At 34.7% G+C, this 27,910-nt stretch overlaps 1 protein-coding gene across 14 annotated transcripts in view; it reads right to left on the reverse strand.

Moving 5' to 3' along the window:
* The window catches only part of LOC105225915 (cadherin-86C), a 244,265-nt gene that overhangs the window by 182,178 nt on the left and 34,177 nt on the right, over positions 1-27,910 (reverse strand). For 3 of the 14 annotated variants that reach the window (XM_049447988.1, XM_049447991.1, XM_049447993.1), the window contains exons 2-4: positions 6,713-7,369; positions 6,548-6,631; positions 4,245-4,370 (exon numbers count right to left, since the gene is read on the reverse strand). In XM_049447988.1, the coding sequence (XP_049303945.1) occupies positions 4,245-4,370; positions 6,548-6,631; positions 6,713-7,339 (837 nt within the window). In that variant the 5' untranslated portion in view covers positions 7,340-7,369. Of the gene's footprint in view, positions 1-4,244; positions 4,371-6,547; positions 6,632-6,712; positions 7,370-8,075; positions 8,105-16,082; positions 19,474-21,847; positions 21,987-22,595; positions 22,988-27,910 lie in introns of those variants that run through there. The other 11 variants (XM_049447997.1, XM_049447984.1, XM_049447986.1 and 8 more) reach the window with 10 other exon arrangements.

Raw genomic sequence — 27,910 nt, forward strand, 5'->3', positions numbered from 1 at the left:
CAGAATAATGCGGATTCACATAAGAATGAAACAAAGCGCACGCATAATCATAAAAGCGAATGTAGTGAATAATAAACATGTGATCCGGATTAGAGAATACGGATAGAGAATGTCGGTCCGGATTACAAGGGACATAATAGAAATTTTGAATTTTTTACCCCTGTCCGGATTACAGTAGAATCCGGATTAGGCCGTGTCCGGATTAGCGGGTCTCTACTGTATCAGTTTACAACTTTCATTGTCTCACTCACCTGGCTAATGATTGTTTGCTGTATGGATCAAGCGAAACTATCAGCGCCTTCAAATTTGAAAATAAACTTGGAATATTAAAGAGACTTAAAAAAAAAAAAACATATCGGTACAACTATATAATAGTTTTGTGGAGCAAAGCATTAATCCCTCAAGTCAAAGAAATTTTGAAAAAAAAAAGAATACCTTTTTTGTCAGAAACCAACCCAAACAATTATTACAGCGTTGGAAATAATATTTATAAAGTCTCATCAATAATAAATAGCAAAGTTATTGGTCATTAAGTTTTGAATTTGAGATCTATGTTTCAAAATCCGCTAGAATCATCTCTTCTCAACATATGGGAAACATCAAATTTAACACTTTCGCAAGACACTTACGAACATCTTTCTAAAAATATAAATAAAATCTCTGCTCTTTCTAATAAAAATAATGAGTTCGGGTTTTTTCCAGATGGCGGACAAACAGAATAATAATTTCAACAACATCTTTCAACAGACACAAAATTTATCTACACTCCAAACAATATATAACGATTCGATTAATGGAAATAAAAACACTTTACAAGTTGAAGCTGTGTTATTTGATGGTAAAAATATTTGTTTATAATAAATTTGTATGCACTTTCTATCTTTTTTTCATTAATTTCTAGAAATATCTCGAAAATTTGCTGTGACTCTTGAACCCATGTTCATCAGATTGGCGAACGAGATAACTTTATTGCGCCAGGATGTCAAATCTCTGCGTAAGGAAGTCAGTGAGTTAAAACAGGACAGATATAACATAGAATTGGTCATCCCACAACAGCCATTTCAAACAATAGAGGATTTTTTTAAATTTTAAAAAACAGGAAGATCCAAATTTGTTTGCTTCATTCGTAAGTTTACTAAAATACTAAATTAATTTGTTCGATAATCAATCATTTGTTTTTTCTTATATTTAATGAAAGGAAATGGAACTCAAAACTGTTGGAAAAAGCCCAACTTTACCAAAAATTGTTGGAGAAAATTATTGGTCGATGAACTGGCGGAAAAACTGTGCTGGAAAGGGACGGAGCAAAAAAAGTGTACGCAGCCTAAGTACATCGAAATTAATTAGAAGTAAATAATTAAATGTTTTTTTGAAGGATATATTTTAATTTATTTTTCACAATTTTTTCAGATGCTGCAATTTTTATTGGAATCGGAGAGGATGAATTCATCCGGAACACAAAGTCTTTCTTCCAATTTGCCAAAAACCGCCAAGAAAGTAAAGAAAAATATAAATAAAAAAAATTAGGTTAACTGTAATCTCAAATGAAATGAAATAAATGAGAAATAACAATACAATAATTTAAAAACGCCTAATATTTTAAATTGTTCACAAGCTTATGAAAATTTTGCTAAACTAAGCTTATTGTAAGCATGTTTAGAAAACTATTCTTTCAGTAATCTTGTTCTATAATTAGACTTCTAAGCTTGTTGTATACTTCGACTACTAAGCTTATAGCGAGGGCTCGTTTTTCTTTATTCTATAATTATTAAAAAGCCTTTCATAACAGTAGTCACTACAGTTTCCTAAGCATAAGGCTTAGGGCAGCAAGCTTGTTACAAGTTATTTCCAAAGCGTTTTGGTATGTTGGGCTTCTTCTAAAGTTAATACAATCATAAAAGAACTAAATCCGAAAAATGCATCAGAACACGATAATATTACTCCAAAAATGATAATTGAGTTGGTTTCGGATACTATCCAGTTTTGTGGAAAAAGTCGCGGATCATCACGATAGATGAACCTGGTAAAGACCTAACACATCCGTCTTCCTACACACCAAGGGACAGGTAAGGGACTTACCCTGTATTTCTAAAATATTTGAAAAAGTATTACTATCAAGGATGACTCTTTTCCTCCACGAAAATAATATAATACCAACGCACCAATTCGGTTTTCGTGCTAAACATGGCACTGTAGAGCACGTAAATAGAATTACGAACGAAATCGGGAAGCACAGAGAGTACCGTTCAGCTATTTTTCTAGATGTAACTCAGGCGTTCGATAAAGTCTGACATGAAGGCCTTTAATGGAAAATCAAAAACATTATACCTGACGAATTGCATAAAACTGTGGAGTAATATATGAGAAAGAGCAAATTTACAGTTAAAGTAGTAGACTTCATATCAGAAGAACGAGTAATAAGGGCTGGTATACCTCAGGGTAGCTAGCACGCTACCAACTCTGTACATAATATATACAGCAGACATTCCAACGTAACAAGTGCCTCATCAGAGCATCAAGGGTATTAGAGCACCACTTAACTTTTGTTGAAGAATGGCTAGCCAACTGGCGTATACACAGTATTGAGCAAAAATACAAACATTCTTGATGTTACATTCTCTCTAAGATCAGAAACGTGTCAGACAGTTCAAATAAACAATGTTCTACTACCCCAAGGCAATGAAGTAACACCTGGATTGATTAGGCGATTATAGGATTAGGCTCACGTGGCGAAAACATATAGCGAGTAAAGTATCTTGTAAGAAATTGAGAGCAGCAAATTTAAATTGGCTTTTAAACAAAAATTTCAAAATTAGCCTAGACAACAAAGCCCTGTTATAAAGGGTGATTTTTTAAGAGCTTGATAACTTTTTTTAAAAAAAAAACGCATAAAATTTGCAAAATCTCATCGGTTCTTTATTTGAAACGTTAGATTGGTTCATGACATTTACTTTTTGAAGATAATTTCATTTAAATGTTGACCGCGGCTGCGTCTTAGGTGGTCCATTCGGAAAGTCCAATTTTGGGCAACTTTTTCGAGCATTTCGGCCGGAATAGCCCGAATTTCTTCGGAAATGTTGTCTTCCAAAGCTGGAATAGTTGCTGGCTTATTTCTGTAGACTTTAGACTTGACGTAGCCCCACAAAAAATAGTCTAAAGGCGTTAAATCGCATGATCTTGGTGGCCAACTTACGGGTCCATTTCTTGAGATGAATTGTTGTCCGAAGTTTTCCCTCAAAATGGCCATAGAATCGCGAGCTGTGTGGCATGTAGCGCCATCTTGTTGAAACCACATGTCAACCAAGTTCAGTTCTTCCATTTTTGGCAACAAAAAGTTTGTTAGCATCGAACGATAGCGATCGCCATTCACCGTAACGTTGCGTCCAACAGCATCTTTGAAAAAATACGGTCCAATGATTCCACCAGCGTACAAACCACACCAAACAGTGCATTTTTCGGGATGCATGGGCAGTTCTTGAACGGCTTCTGGTTGCTCTTCACCCCAAATGCGGCAATTTTGCTTATTTACGTAGCCATTCAACCAGAAATGAGCCTCATCGCTGAACAAAACACGCGCGCGAAACACATTTCGAACCGAACACTGATTTTGGTAATAAAATTCAATGATTTGCAAGCGTTGCTCGTTAGTAAGTCTATTCATGATGAAATGTCAAAGCATACTGAGCATCTTTCTCTTTGACACCATGTCTGAAATCCCACGTGATTTGTCAAATACTAATGCATGAAAATCCTAACCTCAAAAAAATCACCCGTTACAATGCAATACTAAAACCGATTTGGTTGTATGACATTCAACTTTGGGGTACGACCTGAGCAACCAACATTGATATAATGCAAAGGTTCCAATCTAAAATCAATTTTAACAGTAGGTTAGAACACTCACTGGTGCACCATAGTACATGCGTAATGAAAACATCCATAAAGACCTTGATATTCCTGTGGTAAAGAAGGAGATAGAGGACAGCAGAATAAGATATATTTTCAAATTTCGCGAACATCAAAACCTAATGGCTAATGCCTTGGCAAATTCCTCCAATCAAACACGTTTAAAAAGAAGTGATCTACTCGTACCAGTCCACTATAGAGCAACGTTTTACCTCAACCACATTCGTGAGCTTCTTTAGTTTTAAATATATTTAAGATTTGAATACTTATTGTCAGGCTTTATTAAGTAGATTCAATAAATAAAGAAATATTGAAAAAAAATGTATGTATATACTCACATTAGCCAATATGGTTAAATGGTACATAGCTTGTTTTTCGAAGTCAAGTGGTCCTAGCAAAAACACTGTACCTTCTGTAGTTTCTGCTGAAACAATTTTTTGTCTTATGGCAAAAAGTTGAGAGCCCTGAAATTAAATAAAGAATTTTTATATCGCCAACTAAAATGCAAAACAAAGTATCATGAAAAAAAATCTAAAATCGCTGTTAGATATAATAAACAATATATAACCATTTTATAATCAAAACTCAAATTTTGTTTCAATATGAGTGTATGATAACAAATATATAGCCATTTTATAACCAAAACCGAAATTTTCTTTCAATATGAGTGGCTTCTTTATAACGTTTTTCATTCGCCTGTAAACTTAAGAAAAGTGATGATACGTTTTTTTTGCGTTTTAGGTGACGATATGTACATATGTAAGCCTTAACAATTAATTACTAATGAAAAGTCTCCGGTATAAAATAAAAATCTAACGTTCAACTGCAAATGAAATATAAAGTTCAAACAATAAATATTATTCATTATTTTAGTGCTACTAATTGGCACCAAAAATACACCATTATTGTTTCAGAAACGGTTTAATATATATATTGTACATACGAATTTGACAATTAAGTAATGAGACTGATTTTATTGCCGCGCTTGTGGTAAACCTGTGACCTTGAAATTCCCTTTCTCTTTTTTCGACTCCCCTCTCCATTGATATAAGTACCATCGCTCTAGCTTGTTTAGTTCGCCTGCTGCGTCAAGTTGAGTAGACGTGTGTTTGTAGTGCTCGTCACGAAAATGGAAAAACGAAATCAAGAGCAACGCATCGCGATAAAATTTTGCGCCAGATTGGGCGAAACAGTTTCGGAAACGTGCGCTAAATTGTAAGAGTGTATGGTGATGGTACGATACGACCCGGAAACCAAACGCCTAAGCTCACAATGGTTGTCTCCGCGCGCTCCCGCCCGAAAAAAGCTCGAATGAGCAAGTCGAAGGTGAAAACGATGATTATTGCCTTTTTTTATAGCCGTGGAATCGCCCACAAAAAATTCGTTCCACCGGGGAAAACTGTGAATCAAGTCTACTATTGCCAAGTATTCGAAAGATTGCGAAAACGAGTCAACAGGGTGCGCCCAGACATCGCTCGTAACTGGATCCTTCATCACGACAACGCGCCGTGCCACACCGCCCTCAACGTGTCCCAGTATTTGGCCTTTGAAGGGATTGCCGTGTTGCAACTGACTTTTTTGTTTCCTAAAGCAAAATCGGTGGTCGAAGGAACCCATTTTGAGTCGATTACGGATATCCAGGTGGCCGTCACGAGGGTATGGCGCATGGAAAACGCGTTGGAATCGCTGTATAGCTGCCCAAGGGGACTACTTTGAAAGGGATGGCAGAGTTGCAGAATAATTTTCAAATATACGGTTTTTATGGAATCAATTTCATTACTTAATTGTCATACCTCGTAGGTAATCTATAAATATGTAATTGATCTCACGCGGGGTCTAGCATATACTATCTGTAGAATGGCATTAAGTGTTATTATTGATGTTATCCATCGATTAACACAAATTCTAATAAAAGCATGTCAAGTTCCAGTTTCTTAACAAGTGTTAAATTTTGTCTGTATGCCCTTTATAGAATCGAAAACTATGCATTTGATTATGTGATGATTTTTAGCAAAGTTGCTTTGCATGAGCCATAGAAGGTTTCTTATTTGGTACTATTAATTTTCAACAGATGGTGCCAATGACGTGATTGATTTTTGGAGAATCCATGTCTCTCACATGTTCAGTTCTACGGGGCCTGCTCATGGGTCGGATAACGTTCTGACTTATTCGTTTACACAATAGATATTGGGTATCGTACAGCACTTCAATAAATATGGCTTTAATTGAACGCGTAAATTTCACAGTATAATTCAAATAAAATCTTCTTCACTTTCTCTTCAATGTTTGGTATTCATTAAAGCTTCATATTAAGGATAAGCCAATGATACTTCATCTTGTCAACAGATTGATATCGAGGGCTTGCAAATGACAGAAGTGGACGCCGAGGATTTTTTACCTCTTGGTAAACAAAACCATTTAAATTTGACTTTAATGACGGCTCAACCACGTATTTCCTGCCAGTTGGATATCATGGTCCTCTTGGTTTTCGTAGTGCAACAAAAAAATCATAAGCTATTACAAAATAACGACTGTATAATCGATATTTTCAAAAATGCTACCGTCGAAATTGGAACATATTTATTCATTCCTTGATGTTAATGATCATGTTAATAATTAATATTAACATCATTGTACTTACCCATAACTCAAGGTAAACTGGTTTTTGAAAAAGCGGATTTTTGCGAGCAATTACATAATCCAATTCTGTTCCACGCTTTGCATCCTTTATCCGTATAAATACACATAGTAGAAAAATATTTTATAATTATTTAATAAATTTATTTTCTCTGATTTAAATAGTTACCTCTGGAATCATTATTATCCCCGGCTTGTGCGGAAATATGAGGTCATGTGGTGTTGTGAAATTAGTAGCAGTAATAGAACACAATTGGCTAGCCATTCCTCCTTTTGTGTCCTTTACGGATACCTGGAAGTCATAGTAGCGCCCCGGTTCTAAGCGTCGCTGTAACACAACATTTGCTTGGCAAACGGAATTGTATTTAGTACATGGAAGCGAATCAATTTTAACAGTAGCTGATGCAGAATCGCCTATAAGTTCAAAGGTAAGTGGATAGTCAAACTCTTCGTCCGTGGCACGTATTCGATAAATCACAGTTCCAACTTGCGCATCCGCCGGTACTAAAACAAGTCGCATTCTTGTCGATGAATCAAATTTGGGATCGGTGCAATGAACTAAATGTAATGGGCAAATGACAGCAAAGAGTATGCTGATTGTCCAAATCCGCAACACCGTTGTTTTACTTTGCATTAATATAGAAAGTGATGGAGAATGAGCAGAAAAGTAGGTTATCGGCTGAGAATCCTTTCTATATTTTAATGCTAAGGCCATCCCTCGTAAGCACGAACTATAAATTTGATTAATATAATGATTCTTTGCATTGTTCCCTTTTTTATTATTGCTGAAAGTCATTGCCGCAAATTTGCAACTTCAAACGAGTTCCTGAAAAGCGAGTTACTTATGTACTAATTGTAATTAATTTTATACGCATATATGTAAGTATATATATTATATAATAATTTACTTTATACACAACTCTAAGCTTACTGTAGTTATATGAATGACAGTTACACGATAATACAGTTAATTGAATGAATTATTGCAAAATATAGGTTTAATACATAATACATTATGTGACAATGATGTGTGTTTAACGATTTCTGTAAAGCATTTTTTAATTTCAGTGGTAAATTCTACCAACGGGAAATAGATTTAGTGGCACAATGATACTGTGTAATGCAAAAAAATAGTACAAGAATAGGTTGGGAATCGTTCGAACATTTTATGTTTTTAACGTAGAGTTGCGAGCATTGAAATAGTAGTGCATATTGGGAAGGAGAGTTCTGCTTTAAATTTTGCTTTCTTTTATGATATTGCCGTCGATCATTATTCTAGTTATATTCTCTGAAGTGTTACGATTCTGTTATACACAATACTAAGTATGAAACACTGACCGTTACTGTTTTAGAGCCAATTATATGGGTATATGTGTTTTCATGAACGAGCAAGGGAATAGTAGTGAACGATGAGCTGATTGCATACAGATTATTTGTATAAAAAAATATTTAATTTTATCGAACAAAAAGAAAGTTTCCTGTTATTTTATTTATTATTCAATGTAAAAAGCAAAACAAATATGACTGTGCACCTTTTAGTGGACCGCGGACGCAGGAAGCACTGTAGTAAAGAGAAAAGGGAATGGATATGTCATAAATAACGGTAAAAAAGAAACAAAGATGTTATAACTGTTATTCCGTCGATTTAATCTGAGTGAATTTTTTATAACAAATATTTTTAAACTTATAGCTACATATATGTTACACAAACACATATGTATGAATGTAGGTAAACACATGCATACATAGTAGTAAAAAGGAAAAAGTACCTTATTGTTAAATACATACATAAAGTTAAAAAATATTTTCATATTGAAAACTGAGAGCAGTTAAAATCGTGTGTGAAGTTCTTAAGGCATGAATAAAGAATTTTGGGCGTTGTTCATTTACAATTGCATTGACTGCATTTACTTGTCTTACGACATATTGTACAACTAGTAACTTTTTAAAGTTATCAAGCCGGACAAACAACTTTGTCGTTTGGTATATGTATGGCCTAAAGGTGGGGGTGATATACATATAAGTACTTGCATTTCTGAGTTCATGCACGTGCGCTTTCAAACGATCGTGTAAATTACATGCCAAGTCTAAATATTTTGGAATAATGTTTTGGACAAATTATACGCAACTTATTTTTGTAATTTTATAAATTTATATCAAGATCAGATCTAACCGAACTTTATACTCTCGCCATTTTCAAAAATCAAAGGTGAGAAAGTACTTTCAAGTATTGTAAAAATTTATATCCGATAAGTAAGGAAGAGCTAAGTGCGAGTATAACCAAATATCTAACACTCTCTCAAATTTCAAATATCAAGGATGGACAAATATTTTCAGGTGCTGCAAAACTATATTTAACAAGAAACGAAGGACTAAGTTCGGGTATGATCGAATGTTTTATTCTCTCGGAACTTGCAAGGCTCAAAGAGGCCAAATTTAATATATTGAGTAAATGTGGATAACGTTAACCGAGGATCGAAATGATTTATATAGATATGAAGTTCGAACCAAGCTCTAGATCCATTACAATTCAGCGTTAAACCACATAATTTTAAGCGTAATTTCCCTTTATATTTTTATATAATTTTTCGCAATGCTGGCAATTCTAGAAATACCTATATAATTTCTATACTGATCGACATATTCTGCTTAAGTTTCCTTAGAATAACAGAAATTATTGTACATAATAATCATAAGCCAATTTCGCATATTTTCAGCATTAAGCTATAGTGTATATACGTTATAGGTATATGGAAAATAGGTTTAGGTCTGCCTCGATTTTGTTTCTTTTTTTTGGTATTACTATATGTTAATAATCGAAACAGGTGCTCTCCGAGTTTCATAAGGTATTTACGATCATTAATATATATAAAAATTAGGGGTATCACATAGTCTCATAAAGTTATAAGTTATAACGTTCCGAAACTATGGCATTCAGAGTTGTATTTGCGTAAACTTATTTTAGTATGCAATCCAACAAAAATTTTTTTAACTTGAATAGGGTGGGTAAAAAAATCTTCATACTCTGAACTGCTTAACGGTTTTCTGTTGTTGTTTTATTATCATTTAAAACAAGTAAAGAAGAGCTAATTTTGGATGCAACCGAATATTTTATAATCATATAACTTGGAGTAATCAAAGTCAGGGAAGTACCTTAAGGTGTAAAATATCAACCAGAGAACCGGAATCCAAGCAATTATAGCTACGTAAAACTCACACACTGACCGACATATTAGTTATAAGATTTGTTAGGAAAACGAAAACTATTATATCTATTATAGTATATGTGCTTTGGTGTAGTATCGACCTGATTTTATCTTTTATCATGCTATATGCTAAAACTGATCCCTCGGTTTCATTAAGGTACCTTACATACAATAACCAATCACATGGAGTATAGTCAGTCGGACGTTCAAAAGCTTTGATATTAGTTATATGGGTGTAGATCAAGTTTTAGGCCAATTTTATTTAGGCACAAAGATAGTCTGTCGTGAATAAAACACGCTTTGTAATTTTGATTGATATAAGTATAATATTGCCCGGTATCCAGCATAACGTCACCTGGAAGTTCGAAAATCTTTATACTAGGTACATTTATGGGGGCTCAGGGAAGTATTGACCTGATTCAACCAATTTTGGATGCACAGAAATACTATTGTCAGGAAAGGATTCTCTATGAATTTCAATTGTTTATCTGACACATTGACCGATATTTTTGGTCAAAAGTCCACTATAGATACTGTGATTGGATTTCGACAATTTTTCGTCATAAGGCGGAAACCATTTTCATACTGTGACGTCAAATGCCACTTACTAAATTTGGCGGTGCCACGCCCATGGTTCAATTTTCATACCATCTCAGAGGTAAAATTTAATGTCTCTGGCATGTTTAGTTATTGATCTATTGCGCTTTAAGTAGGTTTGAACAGTACCGTCATATGGGGAGTGAGCGGGGGCATTTTCCGATTTGGTTCATTTCCACACTCTCGGTAGGAGTTCTTATAATATTTATGCTGGACGAATTTGATCACTGTAGCAAATATTATTTTGGCTTAAGAGATACATATGTATATTCATTAAACTTATTAAAGGGGCCACGCCCACTTTTTCAAAACCAACGATTAAAATTTAAGTGTGCCCTGCCCAATTCATAAAAGGGGAAACCCTACAATCTGCGCCAACTACTGTGGGATAAGTCTCCTAAATATCCCATATAAGGTTATATCGAGCGTATTGTATGAAAAATTAAAGCCCACCGTCAACAAACTGATTGGACCTTATTAGCGTAACTTCAGGCCTAAAAGATCAAAGAGAATAGACACTCACCACCTCTTCGTCGATTTCAAAACTGCCTTTGACAACATGCGAAAGAGCTGCCTCTATGCCGCGAAGTCTGAATTTGGTATCCCCAGCAAAACTAATATGGCTGTGTAAACTGGCGTTGAGCAATATAGAATATAGAATATAGTTTTATACCCAACCAGGTTTCAGACAAGACGACTCCCTACTTATCGTGTGCCTCAATCTGCTCTTGGAGAAAATAATTCAAACTGCAGAACTTAATCGAGCAGATACAGATACTGGCGTATATTGATGATGTTTATATAATTGGCTTCAACGTCTGCGCCGTTGGTTCTGCTTTCTCCAGAATTTATTAGGCAGCGAAGCAATGAAGAAATAATAAGCAAGACGAAATATCTTCTGTCTTCAAATCGCACGTCACTGTTGACAATCATAACTTCGAAGTTGTAGATAATTTTGTCTTTCTTGGAGCCAGCATTAACAGCAACAACAATGTCAGCCTCTAAATCCAACGCAAACCAACTCTTGCCAACAGTTGCTACTTTGGACTGAGTAGGCAACTGAGAAGTAAAGTTCTCTCTATCAATAATTCACTCATTATTCCCGTCCTGCTATATAGTTTAGAGGCATGGACGATGATATCATCTGATGAGTCGACGTTACGAGTTTTCGAGAGAAAGGTTCTGCGAAAGATGTTTGGTCCTTTGCGCGTTGGCCTCTGCGAGTATCGCATTCGATAGAACAATGAACTGCATGAGATATACTACGCCATTGACATAGTTCAGCGGATTAAGGACAGTGGCTACGCTGGCTAGGTCTTGTCATACGTATGGACGAAAATACTTCACTTCACTAAAAGTATTCGACGCATTTCTCTCTGGGGAAGCAGAGGAATAGGAAGACCTCCACTCTTTTGGAAAGACCAGGTGGAAAAGGGCCTGGCGCGCTTGGAATTACTAATTGGGGTGACGCTGCGAAAACAAGAAACGACTGGTACGCTGTTGTTACCTTGGCAATAATCTTTAGGCCAGTTTATATTTTTTTGCGTTTACGGTTATAATTTCTACGATTTTCGTCTTGAGTAGCCGAAAAGTTTTGTTTGGCTATACGTCGTGCCTTGTGCGATCGATCTCGAACGATTCAATAGCTTCCTTTTCCATAATTTCGTCTAACCTCGGTAATTATGAAAGTCTCATATCGCACCCTGGTAACAATTTAAATGCTATCTACATGCCTTTCGGAAGAGAGTTATTTACGTATTGTTGAACTTTGCCAATAAATTTGTACCAATGATCTGGATTATCTTTCGAAAGCTTTGATAAAATGGATATTACTATCTTATGTATATGCCCCACTTGGCCATTTTCCCTTAGTACTTCAGTAGTGATGAGTAAATGCTGGATATGATTTCTCGTGCGATAATCCTCAAATGTATGTATGTATCTGTGATGAAACTTGTTGGATTGCCAAACGCGGTTTCTTGCCGCGGCAGTCGATCGATCACCGCATCAATACCCGTATCTTTTGTGGGATAGAGCCACACAAATTTTGAAAAAGCATCCATATCTACGAGTATATAATTATACTGTTTTCCCGTCGCCGTGAGAGGACCAAAGTGATCATACCATGTAGTCAACATAAGCTTATCCTATTTATCGATGGGTGCTAAGAAGCCATATTTTCACCAGATTTCGAATTGACAATAATGCAAGTAACGCAACTGTTTACAATTTCTGGAAATTTCTTTTCTAGTTGAGGAATGTAAAAATCCTTCTCAATACAATCCTTGGTGTTCTTCACTGAAAAATGCCCCTGACGATGTGAAACCTCAGTTATTTCTCTCTCCATCTGTGTTGGTACCACAATCAGTTGTAAAGCTATGGCTAGTACTATGGCTAGTTCTTCCAGTTCGTATTAGTGATGAGCGATATTTCACTACCGGTGATTTTTTCACTGTGATTGAAAAATCGCAAATCGCAACTGCGATCACTTTTTATAAATAGCAGTTCGCTTCTATGAACTGCGATTGCGATCGCAGTTCGAAACTGTGATCGCAGTTCGAAACAGTGATTGCGATCGCAGTTCGAAACTGTGATCGCAGTTCGAACCAGTGATTGCGATCGCAGTTCGAAACTGTGATCGCAGTTCGAACCTGTGAATTACGATCACAATAGCAAATAGCAGAAAAGTAACAACTTTCTTCAGGGTATTGTATATATCGTATATGCTATTTGGCGTCATAGCGGTTTGAAGTTTTGAGTGTAACATTCTTATAATTTTTAATAATGGCAGGAAATGTATCAAGGAAAAGAAGTGAAGTGTGATGTTTGAAGTGGTAGATGAAATATAATCAAAATCGAATATTTTAATTTGTTTTAATACAATTTTTAATTTTACTTATTGTTAAAACCAAATTTGAAAGCTTTTTGTGTTGAAAACAAGAATTGTAACTAATTAATTTCAGACAAAATATGGAATAAAAAAATTACGGGTTTTTTAATATTTTCCCAAAGATTAGGAAACTCCCGTTATTAATTTGGTCTTGAAAATATTATTAGCGGGTATTCAAAACATTCTGATGGATTATGGAGTTTATAGTTTTTCTTTGAAAATTTTAAAAGCGGATCATACCAACATACAAATGAACTATGCAATAAGCTCTAAGTTTCAGGTAGCCGAACCGCTCCAACATTTGCGAAAATGTAGTGAAAAGAAAGGCGTAAAAGCTTGACTCGAATTACAGGAACCAAAAGAGAATTTACAGCCAATAACGACAAAAGGTTCAGTCGTTCCCACGACAGTCGGGTGTACGTAACTGGACGGGACCCGGACTTGTATTCGGCCAAACACTGTCAAATCGGCAGAATCTGCCGCTACAACAACAACAACAAAAGGTCTCCGTTTTAACGTCGACTTAGTTGCGATCGCAATAGCAATATAAAATCACAGTGATTTAAAAATAGCAATCACTGAAATCACAGTGATTTAAAAATCGCAATATCGCTCATCTCTAGTTCGGATGAATGATACTTCTGTTGAAACTGTGAAACTTTTGATCTTCGGAGTTCTTTTGGAGAAGAATTAGCTCCGTAACTATATATTGATGCGTCTGTATGAACCTCTATCGTTACTTTAGGGTTAAATATTCCGAGAACTAGTGCCTGAATAAGATCTGACTTTAGCTTCTGTAATAAGATTAATTGTTGGTCACTTAAACTTTGCGTCTTTCTTCATTAAGTCGGATAAAGGTTGTTCGATTAATGCAAAATGATTGATAAAACGACGAAAATACGAGACATTAAGTCTAAGAATCTCTTAATGAACTTAAACTTTTCTACGGCTTACGTTTTACCTTCACTCGGTCTAATAGTATCATTTTCTATACTATAGCCTAAAAACTGTATCTTTTTCTTAAAGAACTGACATTTTTCCATTTTATTCTCAGAGCCTTGTTTGAAGCTAATTTCAATACTTTTCTTAACTACTAAAATTACTAAATCATCCATATACGCAACTATGGTTCCATCTCGAATATAATTTCTTATGTAGTTAGTATGGATGAATGTAGCGGCAGTATACAACGGGCAAATTACGTATAACAAAGTGTATATACTGAAATTCATATTAGCCACTATGAGTTACGAATGATGTGTATTTCCGAGAAGTGTCATCTACCGGTACGTACAGGGGCAGATTACAAATGACACTCCGCGAAAAAAATTATTTTGAGTTGCAGGTACAAAATTATATATAGGGTTGTCAACAAAGTCTTGCGGGATTTTTATTGAATCAGTTCGTGTGGCACCCATACATCGAGCTTCTTAGTGACTCCAAGCTTCTTCAAATGGTTTATAACGGTTTGATGACTGCTATGCCGGTCTCTTTCGACCAATTCAGTCATTTTATCGCAATTTTCGACGACAGGCCTTCCGGAGCGTGGCGCATCTTCGACCACCTCTACACCAGAACGAAAACATTGAAACCATCGTTGTGCGGTAGAAATGGAAACTGCATCGGGTCCATAAACTGCACAAATTTTATTGGCGGCTTGAGATGCATTTTTGCCTTTATCGTAGTAGTACTGTAAAATATGCCGTATTTTCTCTTTATTTTGCTCCATGTTAGCGACGCTATAACTCACGAACGAATTAAAAGAAACGGCAATAAATCAAACACGTATTAGTGCGTAAAATGAGCTTTCCAAAAAGGTATAGCATGACCCGATGCGACGAATAAAACTAGAACTACGCGCTTTCAGCGCCAACTAGCGAAAATACCGCAAGACTCTTTTGACAACCCAATAAAAGACATAAATATGCTCCGTCGGTAATCCATCGGCCTCTGCCACTTTGTTGTATCCTTTACATTAAAGGAACTATGACCCATCTGTTGACACTTAAAACATTCGAATCGCTTGGATTTACAATCTCTTGGTATGTGTGAAGGTTCACCACATTTGTAACATCTCTTTTCGGTTCTCTTTGGTAACGAAGAATTTGAATCCTCCTGTTTGATTTTATTCTATACTTCCGATTTCCTAAGATTTTCAACTTTTGGTTCCTGCTTGATGTTTTCATAAACTACTAACAGTTGGTACTATACTTAGATCCCGGAATACCATCTATAAAATACACCAACAATCTTTCTTCATCCAAGTGAATTAATGTGTATATTTTCGTCAAAGAATATAAGTATTCACAATATGATTCACACTGCTTCTTTTATTTTTTCCCCTACATCTTATGCACATCTGCTGCTGATAACTTGTTTCCGAATTCATTAGTTTTGATAATTTTAAAGAATTCCAATCGCGCAAACCTCAACAACTGTTTTGTATACACGAATTTTTGTACGTAATTATAATTAACTATTTCACCCATTTGTTCGATCCATTTCTGTATATCGAACATATACGAGGTTTGCCAATTAAATAATGAGACTGATTTTATTGCCACGCTTGTGGTAAACCTGTGACCTTGAAATTCCCTTTCTCTTTTTCCGACAACCCTCCCCTCCGACTACCCTCCCCTCCCAAAATTATTCACCTTTCAATAGTTCACGTAATTTCATGAATTTAGTTTCGTTTATCTAGAAATTACACACAAATACAAATATTATTAATGAGAACGAATTCGTTCACCGTTTTTCAGTTGTCAGTTTAAAATGTAAATAGTTTGAGAATTTACATCAATCGAATTGATTGACATATCATTTCTTTTAATTATGTATATACATACTACTGTGATTTTGTCCATTTCATCTTCTTCAAAGTAATCCTTCCCGCTGAAATACATTTATTCCAACGAATTTGCGACACGATATTAGTTGAAAATGTGGCGAAATTATCGCGAATAACCAATGCAGTATGAGATGGTACATCCTAAAAAGCGAAGAAATCACTTTTATAGCCTCAGAAAACGACGCGTATCACAAATACTAATAAATATTTTGACGTGAAATTAAGCATAGATGTAACTAACAGTATTACCAACGTACAGAAAAAAATTACCGATTCTCAAAACACATGAAGTATAAATTGAAATTTCACCTTTTAATTTGATCAAACTAGTATATTAGCTCAATAGTCAGATTTTTGATATTCTTTAATATTCATTTTGTCTTACTTTCTTTGTCTAGGTTAATTTCTACAACGAACTTTTTTACCTTAAACTTCGTGTTACCCTCTTTGTTTGCCTCTTATTTTGTGTTCTTGTAATTTCACGTATGCTTTTGTTTAACTACTTTACCTCAACTTCTTCTTATTAGAGTTTCCGTCTTCTCCGTCTTTAACTTATGTTCGTAGGTTGATACCACTGAATACTTTTTCGATTAAGAAAATCGTGTTGTTACAGCACAAATGTTTCTTCATAGTATGTATATATTACGAAAGCGGCTACAATATTGAAAATTACAGCATAATTTCTCCGGTTGATATAAATTCAATCCTGGACGAGCTCCCAAATGTAGGTTTATTTTAACTTTTAGACATTAGTTTCAATCAAATTTAGTAATGTTTAAAAACGATACTACGATGGCTGCTATATATATTTCTAGCCTAATAATGAAAATAGGAATATTTATCAACGAAAATGGTTTTATTGTTTTTCAAAATATTCTCCATCAAGATTTATACACTTTTGAATGCGCTCAAACTAATTTTCGAAGCACTTTTTCCACTCCGATTGAGACACCTCCAAAACATGGTTTTTGAATGCTTCAACAGCATCTTCTGGCGACGAAAATCGTTGACCACGCATTATTTTCTTGATGTGTGGGAATAAAAAGAAGTCATTGGGTGTCAAGTCAGGGCTGTATGGCGGATGACCCATCAATTCGACGTTTTGGCCGGTCAAAAAGGCGCTGGTTTGAACCGATGTGGGAGAGCTCGCATTGCCATGGTGCACAATGATTCGTCTTCTCTTGTTCGTTTTTCGAATTTCTCCGAAGACTTCAGGCAAACAAATGGTGGTGTACCACTCAGAATTGGCCATCCTACGTTGCTCAAGAGGAACAGTCGCCACATGACCAGTTTTGCCGAAGAAACAGGCGACCATTTGCTTCGAAGTGCTTTTTCCACGAACAACCAGAATGCACTTGGCAACACTTAGTTTTTCCTAGGCCAGAAATATATATAGCAGCCCTCGTAAAACAGAATATTTTCAGTTTGACGACCAGAAAACGACTGTCTGCTCGTCGACATTCGCCCTACCGTCCGTCATAATCTTCGTCCTTATGTTATTATATTCGTAAGTAAGGCATGGTTAGGTAAGATGGCAGGTCAAAGATGGCACGTGGACTGATAAATGTAGTCCTTTGCGAAGCCATTGAATATAAGAACTCCTGTGTTCGGACTTACAGATTGGCCAAACGCTTAGTAGCCAATACAAATTTGCAAAGGTGCTTAATTTCAACACCCGACAGTTCGGTGGGATGTCTGAAGGTATGCGCTCCTAAGTGTCTAAATCTTGACCTCCCAAACGCGGGACAGTCAAGAAGGAAGTACTGAGTTGTTTCTACTGCATCTTCTTCCAAATAGCTTCTGCAGACGGCGTCTGATAAGATTCCGAATCTTACAGCTTGTACGCTAATAAGGTAATGGCCCGTTAAAAGCCCCACAACTTGGGAGAGGCTAGCCTTACTGAGGACAAAGAGATCGCTAGATCCCCTGCGATCAATCTTGGGCCAAAAGGCTTTTGCGACTGCGCCAGTACCAATAATGGTCTAGCGTTGGCGAAGCATCCGCTAGGCCCAGCTATTCAGTAGTAGAACACGAGAGGATGCGGGAGCACTAACCCGTTCCAATTCTATCGATAATGATTCTAGGATACCTTTCCTTGCCAGCGCACCAGCTTTGCAATTACCTGCGATTTCGCCCTGGCCCGGAACCCAGGCATGGACGATGACAACAGTTGAGACTTTTTCGAGAGAAAAATTCTGCGAAAGATTTATAGTCCTTTGGCCGTTGGCCACGGCGAATATCGTGTTCAATGGAACGATGAGCTGTATGAGATATCCGAGCACATTGACATAGTTTATCGAATTAAGTGACAGCAGCTACGCTGGCTAGGTCATGTCGTACGTATGGACGAAAACCCTTCACTCGGCTATAATCGTATAAGCGATGTCTATGCCAGTAAAGGAGAAGAAGAAGAACGTCAATCGTTAAAAGGCCCATTCACTTCTTGTTGTCCCATGTTCATCTGTCAATCCCACATATATATATATATGTTTGTATAAATAATTATTTGCATGCCGGTACGATCAATTTTCAATACATTGTGTTAACAAACAGTATCCGTAAAATTAAAATAAAAATATTAAGCCTTGTTGTAAAATAAATAAATACGTATGCACGTTAATATTTGGCATACGTCATCGAAAAGTGGGCTTGAATAGCTCATATACATATGTACAGTGAAATTCCCTATTACGAACAGTACTCACAGCCGGACGTCTCCTACAACTGGACAAATTTTATGAACACAACGCTTTCACTATTATTTTCATACAAAAGCATTTCGTCTAATCGGACACGGACACTATTGTGGTAATATTTCGTTCAAATTATCTCTAATTAAAGGACAAGATTTCATAAAATTTGTCAGGAAAGTTGTGTATAATTTATACTTCTCGATTATTAATTGTAGAAATTTTGAGACAATTTTTGTTTGCGTTGTAATGGAATAATTGTCATTTATGCACTCCTGGCTGACATTAGGTCTCATATATTAGTGCAATAGAAATATAGTCCTGTGTGCTTCTGACCGTTAGAATACATTTTCCCCTATCCTTAATACAAGTATAGTATATTCAGTTTAGCTTTCAATCTGACTTTGAACTCGATACATTGATTTCCCACTTTCTACCAGTAAAGTTAAGCTATGTATGTACGAGTAGATTGGTCCATACATGTGGTATTTTAATTCGGCTTACACCTGAAATACTCTATATATTAAATTAGGCTTCTTATAAATACACTAGTGGCCACGCAAAGCTTACCATTAAAAAATATCGAGTGTTGTGCATATTTGACGAATACTTTATAGCGGTATAGACATTTTTATTTAGAAATAAGTTAATGACATGTTATTTATTAAAAATAAATTAAATTAAAAACAAAACACATTCAGCTATAGACAAAATCATTTGAAAGCTAGTGAGCTTTACAAAATAGCTCAAAAAGTAAGAAACTGACATGCGATGAAAAAATTATATTTTTTTATTGTTTGTATTTTTTTAATTTAATTTCATTTATGTATACTATATTTGAAATTAATGTTTTTTTCTTGCTTTTTTTTAACTGAAACACGAAATTGAGACGCGGTATTAATTTAAAAGCAATAAAATCAGCCGCTTTTGTATAATCACAGAAAACATAGTTTGCGTTTTACTCATTAAACGTAATAAATTAAAAACTATAATTAGATAATATAATTTGCTTTATATATGATTACGAGTACTAAGACGAGACGAGGATGACTATTTGTCCGTCAACTTGAGTAAAAATTAGTATATCGGTATCTCCTTTTCGTAGATGGGCGTAATCGGACCACTGCCACGTCCACAAAACGCCAATAATAACAAGTAAGGAAGGCCTTAAATTGGTGAACATATGTATGTATGTCGGCTGTATCTCCAAAAATATTACTCGGATAAAAAGTTGGTTCTAAACCGCTCCCCATTGACAAAAACGGTATCACCAACTTCATTTCAAAAGAAGTATGGACCGTTGATTCCACCAAACCAAAAACCGCACCAAATTGTCAATTTAAGTGAATGTAATGGTTGTTTATGAAACATTTATGCATTGTTTTTGCACCAGAATTGACAGTATTTGTTTGTCACATCGAAGAAGATGATATCTTAAAAGAACCGTTTTCTAGTTGGTCCAAGGCAAAGTAAGCAAATTCACGACGTTTACGTTGGTCCATTAGCTTCAGTTCTTGAGTGAGAACAATTTTATACAGTCGCAAGACCAAATCCGGCGGGTTGTAGTTTTAGAAAGTTCCAATTCTTGAGAACGTCATGGAATCGACAAATTGCGGTCTTCAGCAATAATTGCCTGAACGAGAGCAATATTTTCATTACTTCGTGCGGTTCTTTTCTTATTAGCACTTGAGCATTATGTAAAGAAAATGTACTCTCGAAATATTCAACAACTAACAACAAAAAGATAGTAAGACTTTGTTCATAATTTTAAAATTTTTAATTTATTCTTCAAGATATATGTTATGCCCCTCAAAGTAATCCCACTTGACCCCAATACAACTGTGCCAACGATTTTGCCAATCCTCGAAACAGTTTTTAAAATCAGTTTCCGAAATAGCCTTCACTCAAATAGTATTACGAGGTGTGTTCAAAAATTATCACGAATTTTGTGTTTTTACAAAAATTATTTATTTATTCATGAATATCTATTTTGTCCCCTTCAAAGTAATCCCCATGAGATATTATACATTTGTGCCAACGGTTTTTCCAATCTTCGAAGCACTTCAAAAAATCATTTTTTTTTATCTTCTTCAGCTCCTCCTTCGATGCCGTCTTTATCTCGTCAAGAGAAGCGTAACGTCGTAATTTCATGGGCCTCTTCAGTTTAGGGAACAAAAAAAAGTCTCGGGGGGCCATATCTGAGGAATACGGTGGCTGCGGCATCATTAGTGTGTTGTTTTTGGCCAAAAAGTCGAGCACAAGCAACGTTGTGTGTGAGCAGGGGCGTTATCGTAGTGCAAAAGCCAATTTTTGTTCTTCCACAAATCCGGGCGTTTCTGGCGGATTGCTTCGCGCAAATTGCACATAACTTGCAGGTAATATTCCTTATTGGCCGTTCTTTCCTTTGGCAAGAACTCATGATGCACCTGCAATCGAAGAAAACTGTCAGTTACGATTCGCGATACTTTTTGAACACACCTCGTACTTGTCGGAGTGTACCACACCTCGATAATCGACAAAAACTGTCAACAAAAATTTCATTTTTGACTTTCTTTGTGGTGTTTTTTGGGCTTCGGCTCAACCTTTCCAAGATATTCGGCCGATTGATCATCTGTTTACGGGTCGTAAGCATAGATCCAAGAGTCACCGACTATAATAATACATTAAATGACATCCTGGAATGCACTGTTTCACACTCGTTAAATGATTATTTTTGATGTGATATTTGGCACAGATTTCACTAACACTCCTTTTTTTATCTATAATAGAGTCAATATACTATATAAAATATATTTTATTTATCCACATTTGCTTTGTTGGTATAACTTATTCTTTTTGAAAACACCATGTCATAGGAAGCCTTGCATTATCGTAGGATATAGTTAATTAAATGCTTTTGGAAGTTCATATATAAATAGAAAATAGTCAGTTAATATATGTACAAGTTTTTCAAAGAATGGGTTTAAAGTAAGGACGTATTTATACATATGCAAAAGAATTTGTTGAGTAGTTAAAATAATATTTACGCCAGTTCGAGATTTTTTTGCAAATACAAAAGGAAATAAAAGTTTACCTGCTCATACAAGAAGAACGGCATTTTCAGAGTTATATGATAATCTGTTTGCATTTGTATTTTATTATATTTTTTTTACTATGCCTATATATGTATGTTTCGTATTATTTAGTTGAATTGGTATAAAAACATATAATTTCTTATGTTTGTGTGCAGATAAAAAAGAAAATAGAATCTAAGAAATCACTTTTACTCTTTGCAGTTTATTTTGAAATATTTTTGTATATATACATACATATAAATATATTTATTTTCAGTTGTCGGAATGAAAATTGCATTTACACAAAAACCTTCACTACTTGCGCCACACACTATTTAAGTTTGTATTTAAAATATAAAACGTTGAAATTTTGTTCGGTTTATTATTTTTGAAAAAGAAAATCGTTGATCAATTTGCAATGTATTATTATTATGAAAACGCTTTGCACTTAAATTAACGATCATAACACATACATACACTAACAACATACAAGTATGTATGTAGCCATTAAGCACACATGCATCATAATTTATGAGTACAAAAATTTTATATACTATACATGTGCATACTGAATTTACAGCAACGTTTTAAATTCCGGTTTCCAGAGATTTATGTATGTATATGCATATTTATGTACACATGTTTTTTATTTTTATATACACATATAAAAATGTACAAATATTTAATATATTTAAGTTATGAGCCAAAAATAAAACTAGCATAATATTTTAGTTAGTATATTATGTTGGTACGATGTATCAAATATACCAACTTTCGTAGGTCGTGTATGTATCCATGCAATTTGTAGCAATTTATAAATGCATGTGTATCCAAATATATTCTTTGCACGATTTATAAGTATCAAATTTTATATGATACCAACACAAATGTACAGATATATAAATGCAGATGCGTACATACATACATACATATGTACATAGAATTAGCACCATAATTTTGACGAAATGTTTATTTGATAAGCGCGGATTTGAATTTAATTAAATGATTATTGTATACTCATTTTTATTCTGACAAAAAGATAAACACTGCAGACTACCAAAAACACTAAATGTTAGCACATTGACACCAACAACATATTCCGAGTTATTCAATCCAGTTAGAGGGTCGACGTAGTACTAACAACTAATCGACCAGAAAGACTTTTGATAACTTTAAGGCCGTTGCTATAATGCACATATGCCTCTCGACAGCTTGCTCTCAACATAGAATTTTCTTTGATCTGAAGCTCAACAGATCAACGAACCTGTTATGAGTGACAAAAACCAAAGTTGGTTATGTGTCAAGAATATACATATGTACATATGTATGTATGTACATACTATGTGCGTAAATAGAGATTTATAAATGTAAGTATATTTATAAATGACTGCGCATTCAGTTGGCGAGTTATTTAGGACTTTTCGACTTTGGGACCGGTTTTGTGCCGCTCACAATTCTCATATTATTACTCAGATAATGTTGATACCACAGCTTAGATCACTGAAATAGATGAAAAATCATGAAAACACACGATTATTTGCTACCCGGTATTGATCGAGTTTCGAAACTACGTATTGACAAATGATAAATAATAGCATTTCGTCTATTTCAAACATTGCTACCATTGATGCATATTGTAACTCTCTTGAATAAAATATGAAGCATGTAAACAATATATGTAGTAGGGGAGCCCAAGAGGGGATTTTTGCAGTTACTTAAGCGTGTCAGAAAACTATATGGGGAGAAACATTGCACCTTTTTATGTACCCCTACCAAATATGAGCCCTTAATATGGAGGCGTGCGTTGCGGGGGGATCGTCAGATTAGAGAAAAAAAGTCGATCCTTCGGGAAACTCGAGCGCGTCAGATTAAGAGATGGTATGTTAAATGCATGAATACGAGTGTATATTTCAATATTCTGACAGTTTGAGGGTGGCTTAGAGAAATAGCAGGGTGACAAATCTGTAAAAAAAAACGTCATCTTGAAATACTCGAGCGCGATAGATTTTTTTTCATTTTAAAGGTAATTCTGTCAGAATCACGAAAATCATATAATCTGACAATTTCCGTGGGGCGATACAGGTAAAATCGTCGACAAAAGGTCCGCTCTTAATTCGTTTTTTTTTTGCTAACAAAGTCGTCGCCAAAGCAACGGGTAAGTGCCGCTATTTTTTTTTATAATCAATCTTTCTAACATCCATTGTAAAAATGAGTGACGTTAGTGTAAAATGTGTTTTCTGTGGCGAAGAAATTTGTGGAAAATTCAAAAAGTTTACTCCACAAACTTTAAATAAATGTATAACTGTTTTGGAGTATCGCAAAGCGAAGCCGATTGCCAGGAAATCGAGCAACGTTTATGCTACTGTTGAACTGTCAGAAGAAACCTCATTGAACCATGGCTATCATACCCAGTGTTATAAGCTTTTTACAGCGCTTAAAATACCATCTGATTTTGGAAGACAAATTCAAATTGGTACAGAAAGTGAGCAGGCACGTGTTAATGTACCAGAACTTTCTGGAGAGAGTCTCGAGATATCTACTCCTAGCACTTTCATAATAGGGGCTGTTGATACAATAGACGAGTAAGTGTTAATGTAATAGATTATTTATTATATTGTATTAAATTGTGATGTTGAAAAAAAATTATTCCTTTCAATCTATCTATATAAATAAAAATGAATCGCCAAAATGTATGTACGCTCTTAACTTTCATACGACTGAACCAATATTGATGAAATTTTAAGAGGTTGTTCGTTGTGGATCGGGAAAGTTTTAGAAATAAAGAACCTGTATGTCTTTCATGAGGAAAAGTCGGAAAATTTAACAATTCCAAAAAGTTAATTTTTTCCATACAAATGTTTTTATTTTGTTTTTTCGAACGAAATATATTGCGTGTTTGTGGAGGAACGCGCACAATCGTATTCTCACGGAGTTGTTGCCAACAGATTACGGATGGAAAAACGTGGATGGAAAGTTGGAGCCGACTTGGTTTGTTGGAAACCAACTTCCTGAAGCGTACGAGGACATCGTCATAACACCTAATATTTTAGGAGATACTCTGATGCAGGTAAGACTTTTTTGAAGACTATACTGTCATAAAAGAAGTAAAAAATTGTAAATTCAAATTTTTTCTTGGTTAGAGAAATGCAAAATGACGAGGATGCTCAAGAAGTGGAAACCAACTTCGACGATGACTCGAACGACGAAAATTGACATATTTTTTTGTATTTTATTTTTTCTATTTTCATATTAATAAATTATTAAATTTTCTATACATATACATATATGTAAACAGAATTCCTCCACTTTTAAATCGTCAGACTAACGATATGCCTCTATATAATTGTCAGGTTTTCTTTTGGGAAGACTCTGACATCAAGTTCATCCCACTGTATAAAAATCTGACGCGCTCGAGTATCTCAAGGTCACCTTTTTTAGTACAAGTTATAAAATCAATAAATGACTTTTGTCCACGTCGAAATTGTCAGAAAATTAAATGGTACACTGTTTAGAGGTTCATTAACATTCGCTTAGAAAATCTGACGCGCTCGAGTAACTTATTTTTTTTTTTTTAACCTGTCATTACGGCCTTCAACCCTGACTTGATTGTCAGATTAATATATATCGACTATCAGAAATACAATGCGGGTATATACCATAAATGACTGACGCGCTTGAGTATTTTTATGTGACTGTTTTTTTTACATTTTTAACACCAATTTCCCGCTCTTCTCCCCACTAAAATGGAAAACTTCACCTAGACTTTCTTTTTTTTTAAACGTTATCTTGACAATCTAGTAAGTCTCCATGACGCTCTAGTAACTGCAAATTTAGCACTCCGGGCTCCCCTACTAATATGAAGTATGTGTGTAAATACATATGTAAATTTTGATAATAGGTACTCTGATACCACCATCTACTTATGAATCAGAAATGGTTCAGAATAATTTAAAGTAAAGTATACATAATTTTTCTTTGTTTAACTTCAAATAATCAGACAAAATCATCAAGAGAATGTTTGGATTAGAAGAGGTCCGGGTGCACGGATTACTAATAATTAATGAAAATGGAAGGGAAAATGAATTTAATGAAAGTGAAATATCAAATTATATTTACATTTATAAACTAGTTCGCAACTTCTCTAAGTAGCCTTTTGGTTTAACTTAAAATATATTCTAGGTTATATCTTTTTTATGTTAAAAGTCAAAAGAAATCAAAAGTTAAGTAATGTTTGAATATTTGAATATCTCATAGAATTAAAGTAACGAAACATTTATAGGTACTGCAAAAGTGCAATAAATATTGTATTCATACACATATGTACATACATACATACATATATGCATACAATTGTTGCTACGGTCGTTATAGACATTTTTAATATCACAATGCTAGATGATTTAACTCCCTTTTGCGAGTGTATTTTTAAAGAATAATATTTTATAAATTAATAATAGGAATTGAGAACATATGTGGTTCCATTGAATGACTGAATAAAAACACGCCTTTCATTTCAAATTATTATTATTATAAATTTTTTATTAATTACTTACAGTTACATCTCAATAATGAAACAAAGAAAGTGTCAATTACAATTTTTAGTTATTTAACATTCTTCGGGAGAACGTTAGGCATTCTTTCGTTTACATTTAATGCTGTTATGACTTTATGTGAGGGTTACCAGCAATGTTTTGGTAAGAATGGATTGTTCCATTCTGAACACGAAATCCATATTGACTTCATATTAAAAAAAATACATTTTCATATACTATATTGTTAATATTTGTAAAATTTTCAAATGTAACAAGGTATACACCATTTATGGCATATCCATCAATTGTGTTATTTCCAGAGACTAATATTGTTCGTTCTTTACCTACATTTACTTCTTTATTATTCTGGCAACTTGTTGCGAAAGATTATAATAATTTTGTTCAACTAAAGCTTGTGCGTATCACCTAAAACTAAGCCAGATAGATATAGCTGTAACTTGAGTACAAATTGAGATATCTTGATGAAACTTGGTATACGAGCTCCATAGTACGAGTTCGTAGATGGGCGTAATCGGACCCTGCCACACCTACAAAGACCATTAACCGAAAACTTATAAAGTGCCAGCTAAGGGTTAAATTAAGATAGAAAACTCTAATTGGGCAAAAGGGGTCGCAGTGGCAAGGGGCACTTATGGGCAAACTCTTTTGAAAAAGAAGTCGTGGCAACGCCCTCTAATAAGTTTAATGTACATATCTCCGAAGCTACTAAAGCTATAACAAAAGAATTTGCTCAGCGCAACAGACATTATAAAAGCGGATGAAATCGGAAGATAATTCCGCTCACTCACCATATAACGGTACTATTCAAAACTACTAAAGCAAACGTAAGCGGTGAACCATTATACCGCTGGGATCTTTTAATTTATGTTCAGTATACACCTTTTGGTACGTGTCGAAGGTATTTTTTATGAGCTTGCGCACATCGTACTATGCTTTACGCAATTAAAGTTGAAGAGTAAGCTTTTTCTTCTCTCTTAAAGGGGTATTCTAGTCTAGAAATGCTATTTAACGACATTTTTTAAAGTCCAATAAAGAAAAAAACTAAGAACATTTTTATTATCCAATTTTTTATCAGATATTTATTGATATTTTAATAATACAAAAAAAAAATAAAAAAAAAAAAATTTGTGATAATTTGATTAATTGCCGTGTGGTGGCGTGGCGGGGGTTGAAAATAAGGGTGCGCCCTTCCTGACACGATTCCAACACTTTGGGTGATCGGAAAAAAGAAAAAAAAAGTTTAATCAGTACAAATGCCGCTATCGTCTGAACTAGGATAAATAAAAAAAAAATTTTTCAGTAAATGGCGACTGTTTGAATTTTTTGCCCGTTTTTTGTGCAAAGATCAAAATTTTTTAAAAATAGTAAAAATCAAATTTTTTTTATAATCCTAGTGCCAACCATAGAGAGATATATAAAGAAGGTCCACACCAAATTTCAAGTTAATCGGTTCATTAGAACTTGAGAAATCATGTCCGAAGTGTTGAAAATAGTAGTTTCGAGAAAAACGCGATTAAAATTTTGCGTTAT

Source organism: Bactrocera dorsalis, chromosome 2 (genome assembly GCF_023373825.1).
Source record: "Bactrocera dorsalis isolate Fly_Bdor chromosome 2, ASM2337382v1, whole genome shotgun sequence".
Classification (NCBI taxonomy): domain Eukaryota; kingdom Metazoa; phylum Arthropoda; class Insecta; order Diptera; family Tephritidae; genus Bactrocera; species Bactrocera dorsalis.